Here is a 24,341-nt window from a genome sequence, read left to right as displayed (position 1 = left end):
ACATTTCTTGTCTGTTCGTGGTGTTCTTGTCTGTTTTTCTTGTCCTTTATGGCTTTAAAAAATATCTTTCCTATTATTTTCAAGAATTTAAGAGAAGAAATGGTGAGACAGTGTGTGTGCTTAGTCTGCAGTTTTGATCTAGTCTTCTTGTTTATAAAAAGAATAATATTTATGAAAAAGTGACAAAATACATAGTGATAAAAATAACATTACCCCTATTTGCATAGTGACTATTTTGGTTTATTTCTTCCACTTTTTTCCAAAATATTAAGATAAATTTATCTACCTAGCACCTATATTACATAGAAGGCATTTTTTTTCATATAATTATAAGCTGCACAGTTGGGATTTCACTTTCCAAGAAAATTTTCTGAGACCTGCTCTTTGGTGACCCTCACTTGGCCTCTCTACATTCACAGTAAGTGTAGCTATTCAACCATTTAATCTACTGCTGTGGCTTGACTAGAAGGCTGACTGAGTGAGGACATGTAAGCTGGAAAAATGGTCTGTTATTCTTGCATCCAGAGTACATCCCTGTTATATAGGATAGGGATAGTTGTCTCCCTAGGAGGATTAGAGTTAATGTGTTGTTTCTTTTTTCAAGATATTTTATTGTCAATTTAAAGTTAAATTATTATTTTTTCTCTCACCTATAGTTCACTTAGCAGCCATGGAAGGCCACCTTCACTGTTTTAAATTCCTACTCAGTAGAATGAGCAGTGCCTCCCAAGCTTTGAAAGCCTTCAATGATAATGGAGAAAATGTATTGGACCTAGCCCAGAGGTTCTTTAAGCAGAACATTTTACAGTTTATCCAGGGGGCTGAGTATGAAGGAAATGATCCAAAAGATCAAGAAAGTAAGTAATAAACCTGAAGTGTTTTAGCATTTAATAAGTAGAATAAATGGAGAAGGAAAAGAAAGGAGTTATAAGACAAATGTTGTATTAAAATATGTTATGTACCATTGTCTACACATTCATCCAGATTCTGTTCTTTATATGAAATATTTTAAGCAGAAATATAGACAGATTAATGTAATATAATGAACACTTTTTTTTTTAACATCTTTATTGGAGTATAATTGCTTTACAATGGTGTGTTAGTTTCTGCATTATAACAAATTGAATCAGTTATACATATACATATATCCCCATATCCCCCCCCTTTTGCATCTCCCTCCCACCCTCCCCATCCCACCCCTCTAGGTGGACACAAAGCACTGATCTCCCTGTGCTATGGGGCTGATTCACACTAGCTATCTGTTTTACATTTGGTAGTGTATATATGGCCATGCCACTCTCTCACTTCGTCCCAGCTTACCCTTACCCCTCCCCGTGTCCTCAAGGCCATTCTCTATGTCTGTGTCTTTATTCCTGTCCTGCCCCTAGATTCTTCAGAACCATTTTTTTTTTTTTTTTAGATTCCATATATATGTGTTAGCATATGGTATTTGTTTTTCTCTTTCTGACTTACTTCACTCTGTATGACAGTCTCTAGGTCCATCCACCTCACTACAAATAACTCAATTTCATTTCTTTTTATGGCCGAGTAATATTCCATTGTATATATGTGCCACATCTTCTTTATCCATTCATCTGTTGATGGACACTTAGGTTGCTTCCATGTCCTGGCTATTGTAAATAGAGCTGCAATGAACATTGTGGTACATGACTCTTTTTGAATTATGGTTTTCTCAGGGTATATGCCCAGTAGTGGGATTACTGGGTCATATGGTAGTTCTATTTTTAGTTTTTTAAGGAACCTCCATACTGTTCTCCATAGTGGCTGTACCAATTTACATTCCTACCAACAGTGCAAGAGGGTTCCCTTTTCTCCACACCCTCTCCAGCATTTATTGTTTGTAGATTTTTTGATGATGCCCATTCTGACTGGTGTGAGGTGATACCTCATTGTAGTTTTGATTTGCATTTCTCTGATAATTAGTGATGTTGAGCATCCTTTCATGTGTTCGTTGGCAATCTGTGTATCTTCTTTAGAGAAATGTCTATTTAGGTCTTCTGCCCATTTTTGGATTGGGTTGTTTGTTTTTTTGACATTGAGCTGCGTGAGCTGCTTGTAAAGTTTGGAGATTAATCCTTTGTCAGTTGCTTCATTTGCAAATATTTTCTCCCATTCTGAGGGTTGTCTTTTGTCTTGTTTATGGTTTCCTTTGCTGTGAAAAAGCTTTTAAGTTTCATTAGGTCTCATTTGTTTAGTTTCGTTTTTATTTCCATTTCTCTAGGAGGTGGGTCAAAAAGGATCTTGCTGTGATTTACATCATAGAGTATTCTGCCTATGTTTTCCACTAAGAGTTTTATAGTATCTGGCCTTCTATTTAGGTCTTTAATCCATTTTGAGTTTATTTTTGTGTATGGTGTTAGTGAGTGTTCTAATTTCATTCTTTTGCATGTAGCTGTCGGAGTTTTCCCAGCACCACTTATTGAAGAGGCTGTCTTTTCTCCATTGTATATTCTTGCCTCCTTTATCAAAGATAAGGTGACCATATATGCGTGGGTTTATCTCTGGGCTTTCTATCCTGTTCCACTGATATATACTTTTCTTTTTGTGCCAGTACCATGCTGTCTTGATTACTGGAGCTTTGTAGTATAGTCTGAAGGCCGGGAGCCTGATTCCTTCAGCTCCATTTTTCTTTCTGAAGATTGCTTTGGCTATTCGGGGTCTTTTGTGTTTCCATACAAATTGTGAAATTTTTTGTTCTAGTTCTGTGAAAAATGCCAGTGGTAGTTTGATAGGGATTGCATTGAATCTGTAGATTGCTTTGGGTAGTATAGTCATTTGACAGTGTTGATTCTTCCAGTCCAAGAACATGGTATATCTCTCCATCTGTTTGTATCATCTTTAATTTTTTTCATCATTGCCTTATAGTTTTCTGCATACAGGTCTTTTATCTCCTTAGGTAGGTTTATTCCTAGGTATTTTATTCTTTTTGTTGTAGTGGTAAATGGGAGTGTTTCCTTAATTTCTCTTTCAGATTTTTTGTCGTTAGTGTATAGGAATGCAAGAGATTTCTGTGCTTTAATTTTGTATCCTGCTACTTTACCAAATTCATTGATTAGCTCTAGTAGTTTTCTGGTAGCATCTTTAGGATTCTCTACGTATAGTATCGTGTCATCTGCAAACAGTGACAGTTTTACTTCTTTTCCGATATGGATTCCTTTTATTTCTTTTTCTTCTCTGATTGCTGTGGCTAAAACTTCCAAAACTATGTTGAATAATAGTGGTGAGAGTGGGCAACCTTGTCTTGTTCCTGATCTTAGAGGTAGTGGTTTCAGTTTTTCACCATTGAGAATGATGTTGGCTGTGGATTAGTCATATATGGCCTTTATTATGTTGAGGTAGGTTCCCTTTATGCCTACTTTCTGGAGAGTTTTTATCATAAATGGGTGTTGAATTTTGTTGAAAGCTTTTTCTGCATCTGTTGAGACTATGATATGGTTTTTATCCTTCAATTTGTTAGTATGGTGCATCACATTGATTGATTTGCATATATTGAAGAATCCTTGCATTCCTGGGATAAACCCCACTTGATCATGGTGTATGATCCTTTTAATGTGCTGTTGGATTCTGTTTGCTAGTATTTTGTTGAGGATTTTTGCATCTATGTTCATCAGTTATATTGGCCTGTAGTTTTCTTTCTTTGTGACATCTTTTTCTGGTTTTGGTATCAGGGTGATGGTGGTCTCGTTGAATGAGTTTGGGAGTGTTCCTCCCTCTGGTATATTTTGGAAGAGTTTGAGAAGGATAGATGGTAGCTATTCTCTAAATGTTTGATAGAATTCTCCTGTGACGCCATCTGGTCCTGGGCTTTTGTTTGTTGGAAGATTTTTTATCACAGTTTCGATTTTAGTGCTTGTGATTGGTCTGTTTATATTTTCTATTTCTTCCTGGTTCAGTCTCGGAAGGTTGTGCTTTTCTAAGAATTTGTCCATTTCTTCCAGGTTGTCCATTTTATTGGCATATAGTTGTTTGTAGTAATCTCTCATGAGTGTTTGTATTTCTGCAGTGTCAGTTGTTACTTCTTCTTTTACATTTCTAATTCTATTGATTTGGGTCTTCTCCCTTTTTTTCTTGATGAGTCTGGCTAATGGTTTATCAATTTTCTTTACCTTCTCAAAGAACCAGCTTTTAGTTTTATTGATCTTTTCTGTTGTTTCCTTCATTTCTTTTTCATTTATTTCTGATCTGATCTTTATGATCTCTTTCCTTCTGCTAACTTTGGGGTTTTTTTTTTCTTCTTTCTCTAATTGCTTTAGGTGTAAGGTTAGGTTGTTTATTTGAGATGTTTCTTGTTTCTTGAGGTAGGATTGTATTGCATAAACTTCCCTCTTAAACTGCTTTTGCTACATCCCATAGGTTTTGGGTCTTCGTGTTTTCATTGTCATTTGTTTCTAGGTATTTTTTGATTTCCTCTTTGATTTCTTCAGTGATCTCTTGGTTTTTAAGTAGTGTATTGTTTAGCCTCCAGGTGTTTGTATTTTTTACAGATTTTTTTCCTGTAATTGATATCTAGTCTCGTAGCATTGTGGTCGGAAAAGATACTTGTTACAGTTTCAATTTTCTTAAATTTACCAAGGCTTGATTTGTGACCTAAGATATGATCATTCCTGGACAGTGTGCATGAGCACTTGAGAAGAAAGTGTATTCTGTTATTTTTGGATGTCCTATAAATATCAATTAAGTCCATCTTGTTTAATGTATCATTTAAAGCTTGTGTTTCCTTATTTATTTTCATTTTGGATGATCTGTCCATTGGTGAAAGTGGGGTGTTAAAATCCCCTATTATGATTGTGTTACTGTCAGTTTCCCCTTTTATGGCTGTTAGCATTTGCCTTATGTTTTGAGGTACTCCTATGTTGGGTGCATAAATATTTACAATTGTTATATCTTCTTCTTGGATTGATCCCTTGATCATTATGTAGTGTCCTTCTTTGTCCCTTGTAATAGTCTTTATTTTAAAGTTTATTTTGTCTGATATGAGAATTGCTACTCCAGGTTTCTTTTGATTTCCATTTGCATGGAATATCTTTTTCCATCCCCTCACTTTCAGTTTGTATATGTCCCTAGGTCTGAAGTGGGTCTTTTGTAGACAGCATATATATGGGTGTTGTTTTTCTATCCATTCAGCCAGTGTATGTCTTTTGGTTGGAGCATTTGATCCATTTACATTTAAGGTAATTATCGATATGTATGTTCCTATTACCATTTTCTTAATTGTTTTGGGTTTGTTATTGTAAGTCTTTTCCTTCTCTTGTGTTTCCTGCCTAGAGAAGTTCCTTTAGCATTTGTTGTAAAGCTGGTTTGGTGGTGCTGAATTCTCTTAGCTTTTGCTTGTCTGTAAAGGTTTTAATTTCTCCGTCGAATCTGAATGAGATCCTTGCTGGATATTTTTCCCTTTCATCACTTTAAATATGTCCTGTCACTCCCTTCTTGCTTGCAGAGTTTCTGCTGAAAGATCAGCTGTTAACTTTCTGGGGTTTCCCTTGTATGTTATTTGTTGCTTTTCCCTTGCTGCTTTTAATATTTTTTCTTTGTATTTAATTTTTGATAGCTTGATTAATATGTGTCTTGGCGATACATGTCTTGGCGTGTTTCTCCTTGGATTTATCCTGTATAGGACTCTCTGTGCTTCCTGGACTTCATTGACTATTTCCTTTCCCATATTAGGGAAGTTTTCAACTATAATCTCCTCAAATATTTTCTCACTCCCTTTCTTTTTCTCTTCTTCTTCTGGGATGCCTATAATTTGAATGTTGATGCGTTTAATGTTGTCCCAGAGGTCTCTGAGACTGTCCTCAATTCTCTTCATTCTTTCTTCTTTATTCCGCTCTGCGGTAGTTATTTCCACTATTTTATCTTCCAGGTCACTTACCCGTTCTTCTGCCTCAGTTATTCTGCTATTGATTCCTTCTAGAGAATTTTTAATTTCATTAATTGTGTTGTTCATCATTGTTTGTTTGCTCTTTAGTTCTTTTAGGTCCTTGTTAAACATTTCTTGTATTTTCTCCATTCTATTTCCAAGATTTTGGATCATCTTTACTATCATTACTTTGAATTCTTTTTCAGGTAGACTGCCTATTTCCTCTTCATTTGTTTGGTCTGGTGGGTTTTTACCTTGCTCCTTCATCTGCTGCATATTTCTCTGTCTTCTCATTTTGTTTAACTTACTGTGTTTGGGGTCTCCTTTTCACAGGCTGCAGATTCGTAGTTCCTGTTGTTTATGGTGTCTGCCCCCAGTGGGTGAGGTTGGTTCAGTGGGTTGTGTAGGCTTCCTGGTTGAGGGGACTAGTGCCTGTGTTCTGATGGGTGGGACTGGATCTTGTCTTTCTAGTGGGCAGGACTGCTTCCGCTGGTGTGTTTTGGGGTGTCTGTGACGTTATTATGATTTTAGGCAGCCTGTCTGCTAATGGGTGGGGTTGTGTTCCTGTCTTGCTAGTTGTTTGGCATAGGGTGTCCACCATTGTAGCTTGCTGGTTGTTGAGTGGAGCTGAGTCTTAGTGTTGAGATGGGGATCTCTGGGAGAGCTTTTGCTGTTTGATATTACTTGGGGCTGGGAGGTCTCTGGTGGACCAGTGTCCTGAACTCGGCTCTCCCACCTCAGAGGGTCAGGCCTGACACCCGGCCGGAGCACCAAGACCCTGTCAGCCACACAGCTCAGAAGAAAAGGGAGAAAAAGAAAGAAAGAAAGAAAAGTAAATAAATAAATAAATTTATTAAAATAAAATATAAAATATTATTAATAATAAAAAATAAATAAAAATAAATAAAAAAGAAAGGAAGGAAGAAAGAAGAGAGCAACCAAACCAAAAAACAAATCCACCAATGATAAGAAGTGCTAAAAACTATACAAAAAAAAAGAAAAACAAAAAAACAAAAAATGGACAGACAGAACCCTAGGAAAAATGGCAGAAGCAAAGGTATACAGACAAAATCACATGAAGAAGCATACACATACACACTCACAAAGAGAGAAAAAGGAAAAAAAAAATATATACATTAAAAAAAAGAAGAGAGTAACCAAATCAATAAACAAATCTACCAATAATAATAAGCTCTAAATACTAAACTAAGATAAACATAAAACCAGAAAGAAATTAGTTTCAGAAAGCAAACGCCAAGCCTACAGTTGCTCCCAAAGTCCACCTCCTCAATTTTGGGATAATTCGTTGTTTATTCAGATATTCCACAGATGCAGCGTACATCAAGTTGATTGTGGAGATTTAATCCACTGCTCCTGAGGCTGCTGGGAGAGATTTCCCCTTCTCTTCTTTGTTCACACAGCTCCTGGGGTTCAGCTTTGGATTTGGCCCTGCCTCTGTGTAGGTCGCCTGAGGGTGTCTGTTCCCCACCCAGACAGGAGGGGGTTAAAGGAGCCGCTGATTAGGGGGCTCTGGCTCACTCAGGCCGGGGGAGGGAGGGGTACGGAGTGCAGGGCGAGCCTGCGGCAGCAGAGCCCGGCATGACTTTGCTCCAGCCTGAGGCGTGCCGTGTGTTCTCTCAGGGAAGTTGTCCCTGGATCATGGGACCCTGGCAGTGGCGGGCTGCACAGGCTCCCGGGAGGGGCGGTGTGGATAGTGACCTGTGCTTGCACACAGGCTTCTTGGTGGCGCAGCAGCAGCCTTAGCGTCTCATGCCTGTCTCTGGGGTCCGCGCTGATAGCTGCGGCTCGCGCCCGTCTCTGTGGAGCTCCTTTAAGCGGCGCTGTTAATCCCCTCTCCTTGTGCACCAGGATACAAAGAGGCGAGAAAAATTCTCTTGCCTTTCGGCAGCTCCAGACTTTTTCCCGGACTCCCTCCTGGCTAGCTGTGGTGCACTAGCCTCCTTCAGGCTGTGTTAATGCTGCCAACCCCAGTCCTCTTCCTGGGATCTGACCTCCGAAGCCTGAGCCTCAGCTCCCAGCCCCCGCCCATCCCGGCGGGTGAGCAGACAAGCCTCTCGGGCTGATGAGTGCTGGTTGGCACCCATCCTCTGTGTGGGAATCTCTCTGCTTTGCCCTCCGCACCCCTGTCGCTGTGCTCTCCTCCGTGGCCCCGAAGCTCCCCACTTCTGCCACCTGCAGTCTCCGCCCACGAAGGGCCTTCCTAGTGTGTGGAAACCTTTCCTCCTTCACAGCTCCCTCCCACTGGTGCTGGTCCTATCCCTATTCTTTTGTCTCTGTTTCTTCTTTTTTCTTTCGCCCTACCCAGGTACATGGGGAGTTTCTTGCCTTTTGGGAGGTCTGAGGTCTTCTGCCAGTGGTCAGTAGGTGTTCTGTAGGAGTTGTTCCACATGTAGATGTATTTTTGATGTATTAGTGGGGAGGAAGGTGATCTCCACGTCTTACTCCTCTGCCATCTTGAGGGTCTTCAATGAACTCTTTATACCGCTAGATTTAAGAATAAAATATTATAGGTAAGATACACTTGAAGCTTCCTGGTTCTCTCTCCTTAATACCATTCATTCCCTTTTCTCCCTCCTCAGAGGTAACCATTATTTTGGATTTATAATTCCATTCTATGGTTTTATATTTAGTATATATGTACTCACAAAAATATGCAGTATCATTTTGTGTATTTTTAGAGTAAGAGACTAAACTGTTATATCTAATAAGAAATCCTAAAATTCAGCAGCTTAAATTATATAGAAGTTTATTTCTTTTATATGATAGCCCTGGTTGGAGAGTACATCTGTTCTATGTAGTCATTCAGGGACCTGTTTTCTTCCTAAGTAGCTCTCTCTAGTTGTTGCTAATCCAGCAGGAGCTGGGGAGAGAACGAGTATAAGCTAAGATTTTCAAGGTCTAATTTGCAGTCATCACTTTTGCTAACATTCTATTGGCAAGAGTTTAGTCACATGGCCGCACCCAGCTGCAAGAAAACCTGGATAATTCAGTACCCAGCTGAGAGGCCTCAGCTCAGGTGCAACTCTTGTTATTGTGGAAGGAAGGGGATTTTAGTGGACAACTAGAAGTCTTTGAAACTTCTTTTAAAACTTTATAAAAATGGCATAAAACAGTAATGTATCCTTCTCTCTTTCTTTTTTCACAAAATGTTATGATTTTTGAGGTTTATTAGATGTATTCTAGTTTATTCTTTTAAATTGTTTGTGGTATTGCATTTAATAAAAAACACTGTTTATCCATTCTCCAATTTGACATTTAGATTGTTTACAGTTTTCAGAATTACAATCAAGGTGGTAACGGATATTCTTGTATGTGTCCTTGTTCACATGCACAAGATGTTCTTTAGAGAAGTGCTTCGCTACCTTTTTCACACTTTGCCCACATAGAAAATGATATTTGTATGGCACACTGGTACTGTTGGATGAGGCTTCCTGAGGTACTGCCTATCTTCTCTGAAGATTGAGAGTTAAGAGCTCTGCCTTGGTAAATAGTTGGGAAACTCTACTTTAGGTTTTGTTTGGTGGGATATACCCATTTTCAGTATAAATAGTTATAAATGCTGCATTCTTTATCAGAGTGGTTATAGTAATTTACACTCTCATCAGCAATGTTTGGTGAGAATTTAGAGAAACAATAATCAGTATTGTCACATGTAAAAATTTTTGCCACTTAGTTGGGTATGAAGAGGTTTAATTTGTATTTTGATTTGCATTTTTTTGATTACTAATGACGCTGAACATTGTTTAGTAAAGTTATTGGCTATTCTCTTTTTCTCTTCTATTGAATTGCCTGTAGAATTGTGTTCTTTGTCCTTTTCTAAATAATTTGAGCTCTTTTATATAGTTCTGATACCAATCATTTATTAATTTTATCTGATATAGATATTTTCTCTCACACTGTGACTTGTTTTTTCACAAATGATATCCTTATTTAAAAACAACTTTATTAAAGTATGATTTACATAAAATAAACTGTATTTATTTAAAGTATGCAGTTCATCTCAAATGTTTTTTCATACCCTCTTGCAGTTCATCCCTCTTTTCACCCTGGTGGCACACAGCCACTGATTTGTTTTCTGTCACTATAGATTAGTTTGGGTTTTCTAATGGAAATGGATTTCTAATGGGTTTCTCTAATCTTTTGAGATTCATTTGTGTTGTGTATATTAGTAGTTCTTTACTCTTTATTGCTGAATAGTATTCCATTGTATGGATGCATATTTTGTTTATGCATTCTGTCTTATTGGTATGTCTGTTTATTTGCCAGTACTACACAGTTTTTTTTTTTGAAAGAGAGGAAGCAAGCGCTCTTGTGTCTCTCTTTTTTTTTTTTTTAATAAATTTATTTATTTTATTTTTGGCTGCATTGGGTCTTCGTTGCTGCGCGTGGGCTTTCTCTAGTTGCGGTGAGCGGGGTCTACTCTTCATTGCGGTGTGTGGGCTTCTCATTGCAGTGGCTTCTCTTGTTGCGGAGCACAGGCTCTAGGTGCACAGGCTTCAGTAGTTGTGGCTTGCAGGTTCTAGAGTGCAGGCTCAGTAGTTGTGGCGCACGGGCTTAGTTGCTCCGCGGCGTGTGGGATCTTTCTGGACCAGGGCTCGAACCCATGTCCCCTGCATTGGCAGGCGGATTCTTAACCACTGCGCCACCAGGGAAGCCCAGTACTACACAGTTTTGATTACTGTAGCTTTATAGTAAGACTTACAGTCAGGTATTATAAGTCTCCAACTTTGTTCTTTTTAAAATACTCCTTGGGTATTCTAGGTTGTTTCCTTTCCATATATAAAAATGAGGATAGCTACCTCAGGGTCGTTAAGAGGGTTAAATGAGGCAATCCTTACAAGTGCTTACTACCATGCTTGGCATTCAGTAAGGGCTCATTATATAGTTGTTATCATTAAAAACATTTTATTAAGTATTTACTATGTGCTAGACACTAGGTCAGGTGCATTCACACCTGTCTACGTCTATGTTTATGTATAGATACACACATATACTTTATCTCCTTCCAGTTTCTTTTGCTTTCTTCACTTGTAAACAGAGAGGGAGTGGTCTGTGCAAATGGAGGACTTGAGACCAAGTATGTCTTTATACAAAGGGTTGAAAATGACCATCTCCTTGTGTTTTGTGGTGGTCTGAGAGAAACAGGGAAGATGGCAAGAATAGTTCTGGTACCATATATTCCTGGCATGTTTGAGATCCTGAGGGATGGAAAGGCTACACAATTAATAATAATCTTATTTTATTATTCTCTTTTTATTACTTGTCATTGCATCAACTGAACTAATTCCAATATAACATTCTCATACTTGAGTTAATACTGAAACCTGAAATGTGTGACTGATTAAGGCAGGGAAAAGGAATGAATTCCTTTGTTTCCTGAAATGCTGAATTTTTTATTCATAGCTTTAGCATTTCCAGGTCATGTGGCTGCCTTTAAGGGTGATTTGGAAATGCTTAAGAAATTAATAGAAGATGGAGTAATCAATATTAATGAACGTGATAATAATGGATCAACTCTTATGCATAAAGGTAAGTTATGATTCCTGCTTCATCTTCAGTTCTGACACAATGCTGTTGAGTTATTTAGCTTTTATTTTTTATTTATTTATTTAAAAAAAATTTATTATTTATTTTTGGCTGTGTTGGGTCTTTGCTGCTGCACGCTGGCTTTTTCTAGTTGAGGCGAGCAGGGGCTACTCTTTGTTGCGGTGCGCGGGCTTCTCATTGCAGTGGCTTCTCTTGTTGCGGAGCATGGGCTCTAAGCACACGGGCTTCAGTAGTTGTGGCACATGGGCTCAGTAGTTGTGGCTTGTGGGCTCTAGAGCACAGGCTCAGTAGTTGTGGCACACGGGCTTAGTTGCTCCATGGCATGTGGGATCTTCCCAGACCAGGGCTCGGACCCGTGTCCCCTGCATTGGCAGGTGGATTCTTAACCACTGCGCCACCAGGGAAGTCCCCCCTCAGGTTTCTTGACTGAGGTTACACAGCTAGTAAGAGCAAAGCTGAGATTTCATTCATTTTTTCCATTCATTTATTCATCAACTCTATAGACATTTATTGAGTGTCTATATATGCCAGCCACTTGCTAAGTTCTGTCCTGTCCTCCAGTCTGTTGTTTAGTGGACCTAAACTCAGATCTTTTTAGACTGAGTTTCCCCCCAACAGTTTCCCTGCATTTTGAGATGGACCTAGAAGGAGGGGAGAAATTAGATGATCATATGATTGAGTGATGGGCACTAGGTGAGAAGACACATAAGCAGAGTTGTGGAGGTGAAAATTAATATTGAGTGCATGTGTTTTAAGGAAAGGTGGTGAATAGTTTAGGTAATCAGTGAGAGGCCCTGAACATTTTGAGTTATGAGGGTCAGAGGAATAAGCTATTTATACAAGATGGCAAAAGATTTTCAAAGTCTTTCACATTCACACAGATTGCACTTACATTTGGCCTGATGCAAGATTGGTCAGGAGCTATGAATACAGTAGATGAGCACTGGATAAGGATTAGAAAAAACCTAGATTATAGTTTCAAATCCATTACTTACTGGCTGTGTGATGTTAAATAGCCTCTTTGAGCTTCAATGTCTATATCTGTATGCAAAGCTGTCTGCATAGGGGCTGACTACAGCAGATACTTGATTAAATATTTGTCTAATGAATGAATAAATGAAATAGAGAAAATAACATCTGGCCAACCTACTTCTGTTGGTTATTGTGAGGATTAGTATTTACAAAAGTACTCTGCAGTGGTACTGTCCAAAATTTTAGAAAATTGTTCTAATAGCAATAACTTTTGTGTGTGTACATTTTGTTTTGTTTTTACAGCTGCTGGGCAAGGCCACATAGAGTGTTTGCAGTGGCTAATTAAAATGGGAGCAGACAGTAATATTACCAACAAAGCAAGGGAGAAACCCAGTGATGTGGCTAAGAGGTATCCCTATCTGCTTTGCTTCTTTCTTTTGTTTTTAAAGTTTTGCATTTACTCTCCTATACTCAGAAATCTCTGAAGATTTCTGGATTATAGGACTCAGTCAAATGTTGACGGAATGATAATTTTCAAGCTGAATTGACATTTGACAACATATCAGCTCTTCTCTCTAAAGCAGTGATTCTCAGCTGGGAGGTAGTAGTCCCCCTTCTCAGGGGGTGTGCATTTGGAAATGTGGGGAGGGGGTTGTCACAGTGATGGAGACCATCACTAATGTTTCATGAGGTCAGGTCCAGGAATGCCAGACATTCTACAGTGCTCAGAACAGTAGTGTACAACAAAGAATTGTCCCACCCAAATGCTGGTACCCATTGAGAAATGCTGTGTGATAAAAAGGAGTAATCAAAAGGAGTCACACAGATTTTGAAACAAATTTTAATATTTATATTTGAATTAAATGTAACACCTATTATTGAACACCTCCAGCTCATTCAGGTCAGGCCCTCACAGAATATTTAGTTCATCCATTTGTTCATTTGGTTGTTTTTTCATTTAACTTCCTGTATACTTAACTATGCTCCAAGTGCTGTGGTTAGCATTAAGATTACCAAGATGAAAAAAAATATTCCTTGCCCTCAAGAAACTTGCAGTCTTATGGAGAGACAAATGTGCAAACATAACTTTTATTGATTATAATCAGTATGTCGTATTACATGTCATGTATAAGGTGCAGTAAGAGCGCAGAAGAAAAAGTGCCCCAGTATTCCTATTCTAAAGTTGTGGGGGAGAAATGTTAATACAGATGATGGTAAGAGTTATGAAGGCAACTGTGGGGGACAGAATTTATATAGAAGTCTGGGAAAACTTTTTTTTGGAGAAAGCAACATTTATGCTGACACTTGAAGGAGGAAGAGTTGTAAGATAACACCTTGTGTGTCTGAGGAACGCATGTGGTTCAGAACTGCTTGAATCTAAAGTAGGAGTGTGGGCTAAAAGTTGCACATGAGGCTTGATGGGATGCAAGGGCCCAATTATTCATTAAATTGCCATGCAATTTTTGTTTGTGAGTTCATGTTCCTTAAAATTTTGTCTGTGGGATCTCTTTGAAACCATGGAATATGGTTTTGTTTTACCACATAGTAGCGTCATTATCAACTCAGGCCCACTATTTTTTATTTTTTAAAATAGCTTTATCAAGGTATAATTGGCATATAGTAAAGTACACATATTTGTACAGCACAAACTGATGAATTCTGATATATGTATATACCTTTGAAATCATCACCACAATCAAGATAGTGAACATATCCATCAGCTCCTAAAATCTCCTTGTGCACCTTTGTAATCTCTCTCCCTCCTACTGCTTTCCACTGCCCCATCCCCAAGCAGACACTAATTTGCTTTCTGTCACTATAGATTAGTTTGCATTTGCTAGAATTTTATATAAATGGAATCATACAGTATGTACTCTTATATATCTGGCTTTTTTCACTCAGCATAATTATTTTGAAAATCATTCATGTGTATTAGTGGTTCATCTCTTATTGCTGAGTAGTATTCCATTGACTGTGGAATTCCATAGTATTCCATAGTTTGCTTATCCCCTAACCTGTTGAAGGATGTCTTGTTTGTATCTACTTTTTGGTGATTATGAATAAAGCTGCTATAAACATTCACATACAGATTTTTGTGTGAACGTAAGTTTTCAGTTCACTTGAGTAATACTTAGTAGGATTGCTGAGTCAGATGCTAAGGGTGTGTTTATCTTTATAAGAAACTGCCACAGTGCCTTCCAAAGTGACCACACCAATTTGCATTCCATCAGCAGTGGATGAGTGTTTCTGTTGCTTCTTATCTTGCCAGCACTTGATATTGTCAGATTTTTTTATTTTCGTAATTCCAGTAGGTGTGTAGTGGTGTCTCATTGTGTTTTTTGTTCTTTCCTAATGGAAAATGATTTGGGGCATCTTTTCATATACATATTTGCCATTTGTATGTTTTCCTTTGGTGAAGTGACTGTTCAGATCTTTTAGCCACTTTTAAAACTTGGGTGGTTTTCTTATTATTGAGTTTTTTTTTTTTTTTCTTTTTTGGCTGCATCACGCACAGCTTGTGGGGATCCTAGCTCCCTGACCAGGGATCGAACCCAGGGCCTCAGCAGTGATCGTGCTGAAAGTGCTGAGTCCTAACCACTGGACCACCAGAGAATTCCCTATTATTGAGTTTTAAGAGCTCTTTCTATATTCTGGATACTAGTTCTTTCTCAGATTTTTGCTTTGTGAAAATTTTCTCCCAGTTGTGGTTTGTTTTTTCATTCTCTTAACAATGAAGAGCAAAAATTTTTTATCAATTTGCTCTTTTATGGGTTATGCTTTTGGTATCATATCTAAGAAATCTTTGATTTACACCAAGTCACAAAGATTTTCTTTTATGTTTTCTTTTAGACATTGTTATAGGTACAGTTTTAGGTTTTACATTAAGGTCTATGATCCATTTTGAGTTAATTTTTGTATGTGGTATGAGGTATGTATCCAAGTTCTTTTTTTTGCATACGGATATCTAATTGTTCTAGCACCATTTGTTGAAAAAGCTGTCCTTTTTCTTCTATTGCCTTTGTGTCTTTGTCCAAGTCAGGTGTCCATGTATGCGTGGGCTTATTTCTGTAGTCTGTATTTTATCCATTGATCTATTTGTCTGTCTTTGTATCAGTATCACATGGGTGATTTAGTACTGTATCTGAAGATATTCATAATTTCTGGCCCACATTTCTTTGTCCTTCATGCGCCAAAGTGCTAGTGTGAGTGTAGTGTTATAGAAATAACCTTGAATCTGGCATAAAACAAGTACTCAGTAAATGATAGCTGTGGAGTGACAATCTAGTAATAGAGGTAATGAATTCTATTAACCTTACAACTTCCTATGTTTATTACTATATTGTTAATGATTTGCAGTACCTGGTGAAAGGTAAAGATATATGTGTGCATGTGCACGTGGTTATGGAAGTGTGTGAACAAAATAAAATTTGAGGTTTTTATGTTTAGCGAGTAATTCTCCATGTCCTAAGAGAAAGCATTGAACATTTTAATTAGCAAAACTGTGGGAAAAATATGCAGATTACATACAATCACAACAACAACTTGAAAACCAAGGGTATATTATTAGAAGCTTCATAGAGATGTGGGAAGGATCAAAGAAAATAAGAAATGTGGATATAAAAGTCATTATTTTTCCATTAAATTTCAAAGCCATGCTGGGTGCTTTGAGGGTTGAGGAAGGATGAAGATTAAGGGGGCTAGAGCTATAGTTTTCCCTAAAATGAACCAGAACTAATTCTATGATCTAAATTAGGCCATCAGGAAAAGGTAGTAAATATAGGTAAATCAAATAGGGTGGTTCCGGGCTTTCTACTCAGTTGAGCAGCTCCGTTTGGGGACACACCAAGTATTCTTTTGATATTGGGTCACTTCTTTCAGTTGGATTTTTGCCACTAAAAAATGGAATCTGGGAATTCCCAGGTGGTCCAGTAGTTAGGACTCCTCACTTTCACTGCCGAGGGCCCGGGTTCAATCCCTGGTCGGGCAACTAAGATCCCATAAGCCCCGTGGTGTAGCCAAAAAAAAAAATCTGGGATCAGTCTTTAATATGACTGCTTGTCCTTAGTTTCCACTAACTGTTTGAATTCCCCACATTGCTGGATATGCATCAAATTGTCACTGACCTTCAGATACAGTTTTCGTTCTTCACTGGTGCGTGAGTTGGTGGGATAATGTAGAGTGTAATTCCCTAAATTAAATGCAAACTGCTATTTCAATTTGAAAAAGATTGTGGATCTTGTAATTACTAATTCTTTTCTACAGGTTTGCCCATTTAGCAGCAGTAAAGCTATTGGAAGGACTACAGAAATATGATATAGATGATGAGAGTGAAATTGATGAAAATGATATTAAGTTTTTCATAAGACATGGTGTTGAGGGAAGCACTGATGCCAAGGATGATATAGGTCTCAGTGAGTCGGATAAAACAGATGCCAGAGGTAAGTGTGCCAACTCTTCCATGATTTTTCCTTTAAAAAATACCACAGATTTGGGAATTATTTTAAAGACAACTACCATCTACAAAGTAAAATACTTTGATATTTTTTGGGGAACCAGAACTAGTACAAATTTTTGTACTAGGGGTTGTTGAACATATAAAGAATGTGAGACATGATCTTTGTCCCTCAAAGAGGAAGGGGGTATTTTCCTGCCATATAACCCTGATTTCACTTCTCATGATATTTGTCAGAGAGCCATGGTTCATATGAATGGATGAGAAGAACTGTTTCAATGGCACTCTTTCATAGAAGAAAGGTGAGAAGGATCTTTTTGAACGGAGGCTAACCAAAGCAAAGGCAGCTGTAGTAAAGTGAGCAGAGCTTGGGCACTGGATTCAGACATCAGAGCTTCACCTCTTTCTAGCTGTGTTACTCTCTGAACCTTGGTTTCCTCTTCTGTAAAAATGAGAATATTAACGTAATGTCATCCCACAGACTGCACTAGAGAATGGGAAGTGCCTAGAGGCTTAGTAAATGTCAATTCCCTTCCTCGTGATCTCTGGAAAGTATTTTCAGTTATTGTGGCAGGATAAACTAGTTGTACCAAAACTGTATTCTCTGAGAAAAACTTCTAATTCATGTCTAAATTTAAAAAAAAATTTTTTGTAAGAGCTCCCAGAACATCGTCAGGCAGAACCTCACTCTCCAGGTGATGGTAGAAGCCTCTTTCCTGGTGAATGCAACCTAAAAGATGCTATTAGGGGCTCCCAACACGCAGCCCACCTGGATCACCCCACAGTGAGGCTCAGAGTCAATGATCCCTTCAGAATTTCCTGACAGCTTTATTTTAAATAGCTTCACTGAGATATAATTCACATACCATTCAATTTACCCATTTAAGGTGTACAATTTAATGGATTTTAGTATATTCAGATTTGTGCAACCATTATTACAATAAAATTTGTAACATTTCTATCACCCCCCAAAAGAAACCTCATACCCATTAGTAGTCAATCCCCCTAACCTCTACCTTCTTCTCCCTTCCCCTCAAACCACCGCCCAATTAGGCAACTGCTAATCTACTGTCTGTCTCTATAGGTTTGCCTATTTGGGGCATTTCATATGAATGGGATGATACCATTTATGGTCTTTTGTGACCGGCTTCTTTCACTTAGCACAATGTCTTCAAGGTTTATGCACATTGTAACGTGGATCATTACTTCGTTAGTGCTTTGTATTGCCAAATAATATTTTTGTATGGATATACCACATTTTGTTTTAAATTTTTATTTTTTATTTATTTTTTCCTAAATTTATTTGGCTGCACTGGGTCTTAGTTGCAGCATGCAGGATCTTTGTTGCAGCATGCGAGCTTTTAGTTGCAGCATGTGAGATCTAGTTCCCTGACCAGAGATCACACCCGGCCCCCCTGCATTGGGAATGTGGAGTCTTAGGCACTGGACCACCAGGGAAGTCCCTATACCACATTTCATATATCTGTTCATCAGTTGTTGGACATTTGAGTTGTTTCCACATTCTGGCCATTAAAAATAATGCTGCTGGGACTTCCCTGGTGGTCCAGTGGGTAAGACGCCACGCTCCCAGTGCAGGGGGCCCGGGTTCGGTCCCTGGTTGGGGAACTAGATCCTGCATGCCGCAACTAAGAAGTCTGCATGTTGCAACTAAAGATCCCGCATGCCGCAACGAAGATCCCGTGTGCCACAACTAAGACCTGGCACAGCCTAAATAAATAAATAAATATAAAAAAAAAAGAATAATGCTGCTATGAACATTTGTATATGTGCTTTTTTGAAAATGGAAATGTATTTCATTTCTCTTGGATATACACCTAGCAGTTGGAATTGCTGCATCATCTGGTAAAAATATGTCTAACATTTTGAGGAACTTTCAAACTTATGCAAAGTAGCTGCAGCATTTTATATTCCCACCAACAAGGCCTGAGTGTTCCCGTTTCTCCCCATCCTTGCCAATACTCGTTAATGTTTGTCTTGTTGATAACTAAAACTGTTTTAGTGAGTGTGTAGTGGTATCTCAGTGTAGATTTGATTGGTGTTTCCCTAATGAATAGTGATGTTGAGTATCTTTTCATGTGCCCATTGATCATTTGTATATCTTTTGGAGAAATGTCTATTCAAATCCTTTGCCTATTTTTCAACTGAGTTGTTTATCTTTTTACTGTTGAGTTGTAAGAGTACTTGCAGATATAAGTCCCTTATATCTGCAAGTATAAGTATTTGCAGATACTTTCTCCTATTCTGTGGGTTGTCTTTTAACTTTCTTAATGATGTCCTTGCCAGTGCAAGTTTTTAATTTTGATGAAATCCATTTCATCTATTTTAAAATTTTGTTTGTGCTTAAATTTCTTTTTTGTTGATTGTACTGAGAATTAGCAAGGACTTATTAGAACTGCAGAAGATGAACAGTTGATTTGTAGAATTTCAGTGTCTTCTGAAATTAGTTGGGTAGGAGATTTTTGTGAAGTGATCATTGTCAGTGAATCACAAAAATTTTAAAAGATGTTTCAGGAAAGACCAAGAACGAGGCTAGAACAGTTTCCTTCTGTGGAGTGTTTGACACAAATGTACTCTTACACCCTTGCCATATAGTGAGGCTCTGGCTGGTGCCCAGCTGGGGTGCTTGCAGCTAGTGAAGGTACTATATATGAAGTCATGTGCTATTTTCTTGTGCCTATTTAATTTTATTCCAGGGCAAAATCCAAAGGACTGGCCAGTCTCTTCTTGGAACACTAGGTTTTCCCAGAGTGCCTACAGGGGACTGATTGGATTTCTTGTCATCGCAGACTTCTTGGAACTGAGCCTCAATTCAGAGCATTCTTTAGTGAATTAGGTTTAGGGTCATGGCATCATAGAACCTCATTTGAGGTTTGACTCGTGGCTCAACATTCCTGTCACATGTCAACCAGCATCCAATCACCTTCAGTGACAAGGCCCCCACTATCGCCCATGTGGCCCATTTCTACCTTTTGACAGGGGTAAATGTATAAGGCACTTATCGTAGTGTCCTTCCCATCACAGGCACTCCACAAATACATGATAGCTCTTAACTGGTTTTTTTTTTTTTTTTAACATCTTTATTGGAGTATAATTGCTTTACAATGGTGTGTTAGTTTCTGCTTTATAACAAAGTGAATCAGTTATATATATACATATGTTCCCATATCTCTTCCATCTTGCGTCTCCCTCCCTCCCACCCTCTTAACTGTTTTTGTTGAAAAGTTTCGCCTTTGTTAAGATCTTTCTTCCTGGAACTAATCCCAATTAATCCTAGCTCTTACCTCCGATGATCCCATAGAACAGCTCTTTCAAAACATAGCCTTCAAATATTAAAGAATTAAATAAACCATCATAATTCTTTCCATTCTATGTAACATTAAAAAAAAAAAATCTCCTCTACTTGTTTGCTATTAGTTATGGTGGATCCCAAACCTGTCTGCCCGTCAGAATTGTCTGAGGAGCTTTTACTAACTACTGATACCTGAATTTGTAGGACTGCTATGGGGCTCAAACATACACATTTTTAAAAAGTACCCCAGTTGATTCTGATGTATGTAGTTTGGAACCTGCAGCTCTAACCTACTGAGAGATAAATCAGAGTGGTGAGTGTCAGGGAGAAGAGGCTGTGATTTGCTAACCTGCTTGTAAAGCAGAGTTTCTCAGCTTCTGTGTTATTGACATTTTGGGCCAGATACTTATTTGTTGAGGGGGGCCCACCTGTGCATTTTAAGATATTTAGTAGCATCCTGAGCCTCTACATGCCAATAGTCTGTTTCCCTCCATCCCCCGAGGTTTAACAAGTAAAAGGTCTCCAGATATTGCCAAGTGTTCCTTGGAGGAGAAAATCACCCCAGGTTGAGAACTTGTACCACAAAGGATAGAAAAAATCATGGTTTTGATAGCTGGAGAATAGCTCAAGGTAGCTCTCAACACACTTCCTTCTCAATATCCTCTTGCCTAGATATTACAAGTGACTAATCATAAAATTTGGGGGCTGGATTAGCTCTGATTTATCATAAATAAATCAAGCATATTTCAGTTTTTCTAATTTTCCGACATAAATAGATTGTGCCTGGTCCTGTAATATACAACTAGTCCTAAAACACTGCTAGCCAGCCTCCCTCCCCTCCCCTCCCCTCCCCTCCCCTCGCCTTCCCTTCCCTGGTATTAATAGTCATAACAATGATATATCCTCCAACAGCAGGGACAGAATCCTCCATTTAGATATCTCACTGCTTGTTCACCCTAATACTCTGCTACTGATATGTATCCTTCTATGTAGACACCACCCTCCCTCCATCTCCTTCCCCGAACCACACAGACACTGACCATGCAGACACTGGCTTTAGAGGAAGAGTATGCTCCAGGACCAGCATCCTGTGAGCACATGAGCTGTTACCTGTCTAAACTAGCTTCCTGTTCAACTCTGTCTTGCAGTGAGAGCTTATAAGAAAATTGTAGAATTGAGACACCTCCTGGAAATTGCTGAGAGCAACTATAAACACTTGGGAGGCATAACAGAAGAAGATCTAAAGCAGAAGAAAGAACAGCTTGAGTCTGAAAAGTAATGTCCTCAAAACTTGGATGGTTTGTTTTTACTTACCTTTCTAAATGCCACGTGAGGGTTTGTTGATCAACAACTTATTTTTTCATCCCCACCAAAGGGTGCGAGTTTCCAACCTGTTTTCCTCCTAAGCCCCCAGATGGAGAAGGTGTTAAGATTTTTAAAAAATTGTGGTAAGGGACTTTCCTGGTGGCACAGTGGTTAAGAATCCACCTGCTAGTGCAGGGGACACGGGTTCGAGCCCTGGGACGGGAAGATCTCACATGCCGCGGAGCAACTAAGCCTGTGCACCACAACTGCTGAAGCCCGCGCGCCTAGATCCCGTGCTCTGCAACAAGAGGAGCCACCGCAGTGAGAAGCCTGTGCACCGCAACAAAGAGTAGCCCCCGCTCGCCGCAACTAGAGAAAGCCCGCTCGCCGCAACTAGAGAAAGCCCGTGCGCAGCAACAGACCCAACACAGGTCTTAGTTGTGGTGCAAAAAAATTGTGCACCAATTTTTAAAAAAATTTTTAAAAAGTTAAAAAAAAATTGTGGTAAAATATACATAGCATAAAATATATCTTAACCACTTTTAAGGCAGAATTCAGTAGTGTTAAGTACATTCCACATTTTTGTACAGCCATCCTCCAGAACTTTTTGTCTCGCAAAGCTAAAACGCTAAGAAGAGTTCCTGTTTTTTGTTTTCGTTTTTTTGAGACCACAGCTACTTTGAGCTTTTCAACCAACACAGTCTCTAGCCATCCCTATCGAATTGGACTGCTTGCTCACAAGTCGCCAACCTAGTCCTATGTTCACGGACAGTGGCACCCCTCAGAACGCTTGCATATTCCCTCACCTTTCACTTCCTGCACCTGAAATTGGCTCTCGATACATATGGTACCTCTCTAGTTAATTAATGGCTGCTGGGATAGAGGATGCCAAGTGTTTATTTCCTCCCACTGCCTCTTTGCTTGTCTCTCTGCTTTCCACAGTGGCCAGGGAACACAGGGAGACAGGAGGGGAGACTTCCAGTTTAGTCAGAACACGGGTCTGTAAAGAGCAGTGCACGTGGATTCCCCGCTTCCCCTGCCCTCTCCTTTGGTTGGGCCTCTTTCCCTCATACTCTTAGAAGCTCCTGTTTCTCTTGCATTCACCCTCTGCTGAATTTAATCTCAGTAAGAGGTCTGGTATTCAGAGTAACATCTAAATCTTTGATAAGATGGGTACTTGGGAGTTTGAACAGAAGACAAAATCTTAAGCCAAAATACTCTGTCTCTTAATGGGATTTTAGGCACTAGGAAGTTGTGGTAGACCAAAAAGAAATTTTCTTTTTTTTTAATCAGGGGCCTTCTTGGTATCTCATAAATCACATCACATAAGTAGCTGTCCACTGCCTCTCTCTCTACATATACGTATGTAGGTATGTATATTTTGGCTGCATCGCACAGCATGCGGGATCTTAGTTCCTTGATCAGGGATTGAACCCGTGCCCCCTGCAATGGAAGCGTGGAGTCCTAACCACTGGACCGCCGGGGAATTCCTGACTGCCTCTGTATTGATTAAAGTGTTTGAGATGTAGAATATTTTTAGTATTGGCCTCTGCCTAAGAACCTAGCCGAAAGTTCTTAGCTCCCTTGTAGTCTAGAAAAGTACTTCACAGTAGAGCAATTATTTCCTAGATAATGAGTTTTAAATTTTGTTCCCTTTACTTCTCTTCCAAGGCTTATTACTGTACTACTGCTAGGGATGCTTGCAGTACTTCTGAGCACTATTGTATGGTAGGCGCTGTATAAGCCTCTTGTATGTATTGTTTCCTGCAATCTTCACAGCTCCATTAGCTATTATCTCACTACGTGGATTAGGAAACCAAGACTGAACTTAACAAGTTAAGTAACTCGCATGAAGTCACAAAGGGAGGACTAAGGGTGGGGGGTGGAGCCAGGATTTGTGTCTGAGTCTGTATGACTCCAAACCTATTATCCAAGGTCATTACAATTTTAACAATAGTCTTTAATGGAACTTTTAATTCTAATGTTCACATTTCACTGTGAAATGGTTATTATATTGATGTAAGTCATTTGAGCAGGATTTTTTTTTTTTTTTATAAAGATTGCTTTAGCCTTTGTGCCAGATTGTAGTTTCTTATTAGCTGAGACTGCAGTGTTTCCTCTGAGTAAGCTTTACTTCTTCTCTAGTATGTGTTTCTCACTTTGTGTTGAGTACATCTTAAGACATTTATTCTTTGGGTACAAACTCCTGATCTTATATCTAATTGTAAAGGAAACCTGGATAAGTATTAGTTTGAGGGATGTCCTTTTGCCTTTGTTGTTATTGATTGGTTAGATGAAACTCAGAATACAGCAAAACGTGGTTGTGTTATTCTGTCCTGGCTGATTTTCTTTTCTCATTTGCTGAATTCTAGGTTTCCACAGTTAGTGTTCTTCTTTCCTATCTCCAACCTCAACCCCACTCACTTCCATACCAGAGCTACTACTGTATACTCTTAGATTGCCCTCCTTCAGACCTGACATCCAACTCAACATGCCTTGGGAGTTCTGGTGCCCTCACCATCCAGCAATAACGCAGAAAGAAACCCTGGTTCCAGTCCTAGCATCGCTTGTCTGGATATATTTTAACATCTTCCTGATATGTCTCCCAACTTCCTGTCCCTGCTCCCTCATCCCCTGCAGTCTGTTCATCATGTTAAAACCTAAGTCAGATAAATCTCACATATTGTTGACTGAAAGAAGCCAGGCACACAAATGAATATAATGTACAATTTCATTTACAAGCAGAGACAAAACTAATCTAACACGATAGGTATTCAGAAGTGTGGTTGCCTCTGCGAAGTGAGGGTTGCCTGGGAAGGGCACGAGGGAACTTTCTGAGATGATGGAAGTATTTT

The 24,341-nt window shown here is 38.9% G+C and overlaps 1 protein-coding gene across 3 annotated transcripts in view; it reads left to right on the top strand.

Moving 5' to 3' along the window:
- Positions 1 to 24,341, top strand: part of ANKRD42 (ankyrin repeat domain 42) — a 69,145-nt gene that overhangs the window by 20,276 nt on the left and 24,528 nt on the right. For 2 of the 3 annotated variants that reach the window (XM_068556374.1, XM_068556373.1), the window contains 5 exons: positions 657 to 857; positions 11,303 to 11,428; positions 12,722 to 12,827; positions 16,682 to 16,857; positions 21,330 to 21,456. In XM_068556374.1, coding sequence (XP_068412475.1) covers positions 657 to 857; positions 11,303 to 11,428; positions 12,722 to 12,827; positions 16,682 to 16,857; positions 21,330 to 21,456 — 736 coding nt within the window. The remainder of the gene's footprint in view (positions 1 to 656; positions 858 to 11,302; positions 11,429 to 12,721; positions 12,828 to 16,681; positions 16,858 to 21,329; positions 21,457 to 24,341) is intronic. The other variant, XM_068556376.1, reaches the window with a different exon arrangement.

This window comes from Eschrichtius robustus, chromosome 11 (genome assembly GCF_028021215.1).
Source record: "Eschrichtius robustus isolate mEscRob2 chromosome 11, mEscRob2.pri, whole genome shotgun sequence".
NCBI classification, from domain to species: domain Eukaryota; kingdom Metazoa; phylum Chordata; class Mammalia; order Artiodactyla; family Eschrichtiidae; genus Eschrichtius; species Eschrichtius robustus.
Note: the sequence above shows the minus strand (reverse complement) of the source record. Positions and strands in the feature narration are given on the sequence as shown.